Here is an 8,514-nt window from a genome sequence, read left to right on the forward strand (position 1 = left end):
GAATTTCCTGAAGCTCTACATGCTAGGCACACTGGAACAGGGTGGGAGATGCACAGTTCTTAACTGCCAAAGCCTCTCTAGGTGTCCCCAAGTAGTCATTCCTATGGGGGTTCCTGTCTCTGGGTGCTCAGCCTCCTGAGAGCCAGAAGGGTCGATGGTACGGATGGGGAAAGGCTGGGATCTGAGACTGCAGGCTGGAAAGGAGAAGTCATTTCCACAGGGCCTAGAGGAGTTAGATCTGCCTCCCTCTTGAGCCTTGTGACCTGGCTGATCTGACTGCCCAGACTCAGCTTTACTTGATGGCTTTTCTAATAAGCCCTTGAGACATTTAGGTGGTACTTTCAGGTAATTTTTCTCGGTATGACTTTATGTTGTGGGGTGGGGCTTATGCCATGGCAGGAGCGTGGAGGACACCTGTGGGCTTGATGGAGGGGTCGCCCTTATCTACTGAGCCATCTCCATGGCCCAACTTTGCTTTAGTTGATGCCGTTTTAAAAGCCTTATTACACTGTAAAACTCTGGCAGCAGGACCATTGCCTCATGCCTAGAGGGCTATCTTCACTTTGCTGTCCCTCTTCTGTCCTTGCCACAGCCCTGACGCTGCTGATAGCACGTCTTTCGATGTCCAGTTAGGAGATATCATCCTGACAGCAACAGATGGGCTCTTTGACAACATGCCTGATTATATGATCCTTCAGGAGCTGAAAAAACTGAAGGTAATGAACTTGGAGCCTGGCGAGCTGTGGCCTCTGCACTGCTAAGTTTTATTGGGTCTCATGCATTTTCCCGGGGTTGGTTTGGAAAGGACTGTTTTCTGAACTTCAGGGAAGTGATGGATGTAATGTTCCAAGCGATTATAAATGGGAACATTTGGAAGAGGACTGGGGGAGGCCCTTGCCTAAGCCTCTCCTCCATAGGGGCTCGGGGAGTGGGAGGGCCTTCTCACTTGTGTTTTTCTTGGTGTTTTATGCCCTTGCCTGTCCTCTTCTCTTATTCTTACCACACACCAGTAGCAGCTGAGGCTGGAAAGTCTGGAAGCAGTTAGATCAGAAGGCAGTCCAGACAGCCACGATCTGAGTGTGACCCGAGCTGCAGCTGAGGGAAGTTTGGCATCTCCTACAGAAGGTGGGGGTGGGGGACAGAAGCTAGGTTCTCAGAATTTCTTAGCCCAGTGCAAGTACTGGCTGGCAGGAACTAGCCCTTCTAATGCAGCCCCCCTCACTGTTCTGCTTGGGGTATCTCTTCTGATGTTCAAGTAGTAGTACCTTTGTCTATAAAATGGGAAGTAGCAAAGGTTTTGTCCTTCAGGGTGTCAGGGAAGATTAACCAAAACCACAAGAATGCAAGGAGTCCTGATGTGTTCCTGATCTGTAGTGTATGCAGCCTGTGCTGATGGTGGTGAACAGGCCCTACCAAACCCTGTGTGCGAACACACACACACACACACACACACACACACACACACACACACCGGGCTTACGGTTGAGAGGTGAGCAACATATGATCTGGGTTGCTGGTACGTGAAAAGGGATATAAGTAAAGGAACTTCTGCCTTAGGCTGGCAGGGAAGTTTCTGTAAGGAAGTGGTATGGAAGCAAGGGCCTGTTGGGTTTTCATCTAATTCCTTCAGACATTTATTATAGTTTTTACCTTATGCGTGTGAGTGTGCCTGGGAAAGCAGGAAGAGCGTGCTGGATCCCCTAGAACTGATGAGCAGTCATGGTGCTGGGAACTGAACCTGAGTCCTCTGGTGGTCGATGTTTAGATAGAAAGATTTAGAACCTGAGGGGGGTGCCCTTGCCCTCCCATGTCCATTTTGTAGATGAGGAATGGAACCGGCTAGCACAGGGCATGGCCCAAAAGCACAGTGCAAAGCAGAGCTCTTTGTAGCCATAGCAAGCCTGAGGCATTCACCGCAAACATGGCTGGCTAGGGTGTGCTCCCAAACACAGGGGCTTTCAAAGTGTCAGGAAAATTGGCCAGAACCCACCTTTTAGACCATCTTATTTTAGTAAGAATACCTTAAATTTCATATGAAAATCTGAATTGAAGACCTGGAACCGTTTCAACCAAATCCTGGAGCAGGCCCACACTGGGCTTCTTCCTGGTTGTCTCCATGTCTTTTCTAACTAGAGTAGAGCTTAAGCACTAGGGGGGAAGTGTTCAGGTAACGTTCTGCCTTACCGTGCTGTCTGCACGAAGTGTTCTTATAGGCAGAACTCACACGAGGCATTGTGGCAAAAATAACTGTGTCCTTTCATTTTAGAATTCAAATTATGAGAGCATACAGCGGACTGCAAGAAGCATTGCCGAGCAAGCGCATGAGCTGGCCTATGACCCACATTATATGTCACCTTTTGCACAGTTTGCATGTGACAACGGATTGAACGTGAGAGGTAAGCACTCTCTGGAAGGCTCTGAGCTCTGGGTGAGAATGTCTAAGTGACCTTCCTCCCCCAGCAAAGCCAGCAGGGTAGTAGCCGGTGTGTCACTGGTTTCTCCTCCCAGGTGCCCTTCAGAGCTGACCTTGGCTCGATGAGAGAGAGACAGGTGGAGCTTGAAGACCTTTACTCTACCACCGCCCTGCTCACCTTGGGCCACATTCCCAGCAGCCATGTTCTGCCCCTCAAATGGCTGATGCAAACTGCCACAGCACCTACGAAGGGAAGCTGTGTGACATTGTCCTCAGTTGTGATGCCTTTCTGTCCACTTCAGGATGTGCCCCAGCTGGATGAGGTTGTTGTCAGGATTGTGGGGCTCCCTGGCTTTTCCTAGTGTAATATGACATGAAGAGCACATCTGAGCTCAGAAAATGTTAAAATAGAGAAAAGCACATTAGAATATACGTCTGTCCAGATCAGGACGGTGCTCATGGGAGTGCTGACTGCAGCCCGTGTACTGCTGAGGGCAGGCCACCTGCACAGCCATCAAGTGGAGAAGCGGCAGTTTGGGGCAGTGCTTTTAAGCTTCAGTTCAATCACTTTCTTGTTTTAGTTTCTTTGAAACAGGGTCTGAGCTAGCTCAAGGTAGCCTCAGATAAGTGGTGATCCTCCTGTCTCAGCCTATCAAGTACTGAGATTATAGGTATGCAGCACCATGCCCTGGCTTCTTGTTAGCTTTGGAGGAGGGTATGGTGTAACATAGACTGGGCTGGAACTCCCAATCTTGCCAGACTCGGGAGCTTGCAGCTTTAACTGCCCTGGCAAACCAGATCCACTGAAATAGGAGCACTTGTCCCAGTACTTACCTGGGCCACATCTTTGTTTCATTTGTGTTTTAGGTGGAAAACCAGATGACATCACTGTCCTCCTCTCAATAGTGGCTGAGTACACGGACTGATTAGCCATGCTGGCGACTCCTGCCTTTCCCTGGTCGCCCCACTTTTCCCTGCCATGTGTGCTGATCCTGCTGGCAGGACCACGTTTCTTTGCCACTGATCTCAGTGGCCAATGATGGATGCCTGGCCCATGTTTGAGAACCGTTGAGATCCTTGTTGAAAACCACTACTGTCATCCACTAAGCTGGGGCCTGCTGGTGACGCCAAGAGAAGCGAGGTGACCGCTCCCTTCTCCCTCCGGAGGTTTTCAAAACCTTTTACTTTTCAAAAGCAGTTGAAGTTTTGAAAACAAATAATGTTGGTAAAGTGAATTCAAAATTTCAGTGTGTTAAAGGGATATTAACATTCAACAAACAGTAAATAGTGACATATCTATCAGAAAACACACAGACCCTCCCAGGAGAAGCCCAGTGTCCCACAGGCACAGTCTCTGCTAGGCCTGGCGTGGCTTTGTGTTTTCTGTGTAAACTCCTGTTTTTCAGGAGCCGCAATCCTGCTCCAAAACTGTATGCTGGGTTATGACATCTCAACCCTAGCAACTTACGGTTTTGGTTACAAATTGGAAGAAAATTTTCGTTCTATGGATGCAAATATTTTGTGCTTTATAAAACGATGCTTCGTTGTGCTGCTGTGATTGAAGCTATGGCAGTTTATTGATTTGTCCAGGTCACAGGCAAGAGGCCTGGCCCACAGGAGGGATAGAGGAAGGAGACTCCTTACAAAATCTATTGATGGAAAGGCAACGCAAAATTGCAAAAGTCCTCAAAGCCTGAGAATCAAATGCTGCGGCTGAATTCGTCCACTCTGCCTGTGAGGATGTCTGCCTCGGGCCTTCCCGGGGAAGAGTGTGGAGCTTGGAATGGGGTTGGCTGTGGGCAGCCTTGCTCCTTTCCTCAGGAGCCTCACACCCTTAGAGCATGCCCCACCTGTGCTATGTCCTCAAGGTGACAGCGTGGTGGCTGCAGCACACAGAGTCCACAGGGAAGCTAATGATGACCTGACATTGGCAGTGGCCCCAGCTGAGTGTGGGGTTCTGAGTCCAGCTTAATGTTTACAGTTCCAATAGCCATTTGCAGTAGGTAACGTCCCTTCTCAGACTTCCCCATTACCTGCGAGCGCAAACTTACTCTTAAGGTTTATGTACAATTGACTGCTGTAAAGATATATATTTTTGGGTCCGTTTTTTTCCTTGTTTAACTTGGTGGTAGAAAACCATATATACTTAGAAGCCCTTAAGTTAAAGCCGTGTTTTCTGTGCAAGTCAGGTGATGGTGTGAAGATCTCGTGAGCAGCCTCACAGCCCTTCCTCTGCAGGAGACACTGGCTCCCTGGTTACTGCGTCGAACTTGTGTTTGAGGTTACCTCAACTTGTTTTTAAAAGATTTTTGTCTGTGTGTTTGTATATTTCAGTAGCTGTCTCGTTTTATTTAAATTGTTTACCATGTACCATGTACATGTCATTGCTGTATCTCAGTGCATCATGCTTGTAACAGGCATTTCGTTTATAAGAATGAGTTACTCATTTGTAAGCTGTTCAGTAATTTATCTACTATTCCTAAATTGGCATAATATTAGATTCCTATTTTGAATCACCTTTAATTACATGTCAGAATGCCTTAACTACCCTAACCTGACAACACTGAGTTCTTTGGTGAGGAGATACAGGGGCCGGGTATGGAGGGAGACTGGAATAAGGAGACATCATGCTCTGTTGGTCACAGAGCATGAGGGGCGTGTGGTGGGTATTTATTTTGCACAAACTCTTTGCAGTGTCTGTGTTAAAAACAGTACGGTTGCATCCAGACGGGGTGTGTGACCCTAGGACTGACTACTTCACCTCTTCTGTATGGTTTGTAATTAGGTTCTGGTCAGAAGTATTGTAGCCTTACAATCTGGATATATTTTGCATTAATTTTCCAATGCCGACTTTTAATTCCTGCTAAGAGCAGAGCTGGTCAAGTCACTGGCTTTTTTTCTGCTCTTATTTAGCCCATCAAGCAATCTTTATAAAGGTAGATTGGTGTATTTTATACAACTTATTTAGTCAACTCACTTTTCTGAGCAGTGATTGTTAGAAAGGGCCAGTGGACAGTGTGTGTGTGGCTGTTCTAGTACACTGAGAACCATGGGGCAGGCATTGAGGTTCAGAGTGAAAATTTCTTCGGGCCTGGCACATGGACTAGTGACATTACACATTCCATTTGCCTCCCTATCCTTTTAGTACTTCATTTTATAACTGTCGGAGGTCAGGTGGAGTGAGTGCTGCCTCAACTTCCCAATGGCAAGGGGCCGGCACATGCCCCTTGATAGGACTGATCTGAACCCTGGTATGCTCATGCATTGTATTTTAAACCAAGCAATGTAAGCACTCATACTTGTCTCATGGAGTGAACTTTTATAACAAAAGAGAAATTTGGGTTTTAATTTACAAATGGCAAATTATTTATCCCTCTCTGGATGCACCAAAGACCAGTAAAGTTTATAGCTTTTCCATCTATATTTATAAAGCAATACTGTATTATAAAAAAAAAATCACTATTTTTATCACATGCTTGAAATTTTTATTTTGTTCTGTTTTAAAAATGTGCACTCTAAACATATCAGAACCTTATTTCTTCCTTCCTATGAACTTAAGCTGCCTGCGCACAAAAAATAAGTAAGATTACCAAATGGAGATGAAGTAGCTAGAGTCCCTAGGCTCTTAAAAATTGAAAGCAGTGAGGGTGGAAACAAGTTATTTGTCCCAAGTTACTGTGCGTGCTTGACGTGGTTGATAAGTTACTAACTCAAAAAGAATCCATTCCAGGTGTGTGTGTCTGGGCTGGGCTGTGTCTGGAGTAGAGTCTGAATATGAGCTTTCAGAGGCAGGAGAGTGCCCTTTTCTGCCACTGCCCTTGTTCTGGACAGAGTAGGCACCAGACAACGACCCCAGAGGACTGCCATCCATCCGGGTGAGTGTTGTGGAGGTGGCCGACAGGATTGGGTAGGGCTGTACATGTTTGTACTTTTGGGTAGGTTCATGGCTCCTTGTCACTGTACACCAGCTATCTTTGGCAAAGTTAAAACACTTCATTTTCTTTGGAGACTGTAACAGTTTTGCATTTAAAAAAATTTTGTTGTTCCAAGGGGAGGGGGGACTGCTTATAAAGCAAAATATGAACCGGAAGACATTTGGATTCTATTTCTTTCAAAAAAGTAAATTTATCACAAAATTGAACTTCTCAAGTAAAGCAGTGTCCATGTCCAAATGTAACTGTTAGCAGGTAGTTTGTGGCAAAGGTGACAAGTGATGAAGCAAATCTGAATCTGTGTAAACTAATGAACTGTGTTTTCTGTTGAGACTATCATTGTTTGTCCTACAAGAGGCAATGACCTGAATCTCTGTCTGAAATATAACTTATGCAGGAATAGTTCTGTAAATACATTTAAATAAACTGTAAAGATATTTAATAAATATAGTATTTATACTAATTGACACTCCTTTGCTTTTGAATGGTCAGGAAGTAGGGCACCAGCCCTGGGCATCATCGTGCTCTCTCTCCCCCCGAGCCTCTTGGTCTACCTAACAGTGGGCCACACTCCAGAGCTTTACCATTTGAACTGGTGTGGCTGTTAATCGACAGCTACTTATCTTCCTCAGAAATTCACCACAGTGGACTGGCAATTGAGTGTAAAATTGAGGGTTTTTTTTCTTTTTTTCTTTTTTTTTCCAGCTGGGGTGTAGTTGTGCCTTCCAAATAGTACTGAGTGAAGCTACCAAAAAATGCTGCTGTGATGGCTAGGGCTTGGCGGCAGAGCACTGACCTAGTGTGTGTGTGTGTGTGAGAGTGTGTGTGTGAGACGCCCTGGATTCTATCCAAGAACCACACACACACACTCACACACACCCTGCTTGTGCTCTCGTGGAATGTCAAAGCCCTAAGTGCTTGAAGTGTCATGGTATCACTGTCTTGTATAGACTGCTGTACTCAGGACACTGCTGACCAAGGTGCTTTGGAGTGAACCCAGGCCTCGTCCTCAGCACAGAGACCTACAGAGTTGCCTGCAGCCACCTGCATCAGTTAGGAATGTCAGAAATCATTTAGTCATCAGTGTAAACATGAGATTCGTAAATCCTCAGCCTACAGTAGGAAGGACAGAGCTGTTGAGATAGGTGGGCATTGCCACTTGCCACAAAAAGCTTGGTGAAAGCCCATCTTCATTCACAGAGGAACATCTTGGGATAAAGTTGGGTTTTTATTAGGTTACTGTGGGCAGCTGTGACTCATTGCTAAGCTACAAGAGCCAAATCACTCTGGTTTCAGCTAGAATCTGCTCACACTTCTAAAGCACGGTAATCCACTTAGGCAGCACTTCCAATTTCTAAGGGACTAAAGTATAGTGGCCTGCTGGTTGCATTTCCTTATGGTTTGATGGCTTTCCCAAGACAGCAATAAGATGTTCCCTAAGGCTCCTTTGTCAGCTTGTAATTGACTGTAAACAGATTTGGGTGAGAGTCCCACAATGTAACATTGTGTCTGTGCAGGTAAGCAGCTCAGTCAGAGAGAGCAACAGACAGGCAGGCAGACAGGCGTGTGTCTCCCACCTCCCTGAGCTCAGCTGCTGCTGCGTGTGCTGATGACTCAGACAGACTTGGCTTCACTCCACTCCATTCTTTCTGCATCCCACTGCAGAGCGTGCAGGAACCAGAGCAAATGAAGGTTGGAAAATAAAATTGTATAATATGTAAAATGACCACCAAGTGAAAGATTAACTGTATATTTCTTTATTCACAACCTTTTTTCTAGTCTGGAGAAAAAAAAAAAAAAACAAAAACTGACTGGTCATTGTGTAAGGCGGTCCTGCATGACTGTTGTCTGCAGTCATGTTCAGAGGACTCCTAGGGGCCCTGAGAAGCTGTCCTCCCACCCTGATACTGAGGAATGTCTGCCTTTAGGGGCCCACAGAAGACATGCAGGGTAAACGATGTTATCTAAGAACACTGATACGTTCATTCCTGTGGCGCCTGCTCTGTCCCCAAGTGGCACAATGGATTTGTAGTGCACAGTGATAACGGGAGAGCAGAGAGAGCATCTCCAGGGAAGCTGGGACAGTGTCTGCTCCATTTCCCCTTGGCCTTCAAGGAGCCAGCACCCAGCACCCAGTGCAGCTATCACTGAGCATTAGACTGTGGACGC

General features: G+C 46.2%; 1 protein-coding gene across 1 annotated transcript in view; it reads left to right on the top strand.

Annotated features, from left to right (window-relative positions):
• Pptc7 (protein phosphatase targeting COQ7) overlaps positions 1 to 6,808 on the top strand; it is a 36,974-nt gene extending 30,166 nt beyond the window's left edge. Inside the window, exons 4-6 of the mRNA XM_051176598.1 lie at positions 593 to 716; positions 2,267 to 2,396; positions 3,281 to 6,808. Of these exons, the coding sequence (XP_051032555.1) occupies positions 593 to 716; positions 2,267 to 2,396; positions 3,281 to 3,339 (313 nt within the window). The 3' untranslated portion in view covers positions 3,340 to 6,808. The remainder of the gene's footprint in view (positions 1 to 592; positions 717 to 2,266; positions 2,397 to 3,280) is intronic.
• The last annotated feature ends 1,706 nt before the right edge of the window (positions 6,809 to 8,514 follow it).

Source organism: Phodopus roborovskii, unplaced genomic scaffold, assembly GCF_943737965.1.
Source record: "Phodopus roborovskii unplaced genomic scaffold, PHOROB, whole genome shotgun sequence".
Lineage (NCBI taxonomy): Eukaryota > Metazoa > Chordata > Mammalia > Rodentia > Cricetidae > Phodopus > Phodopus roborovskii.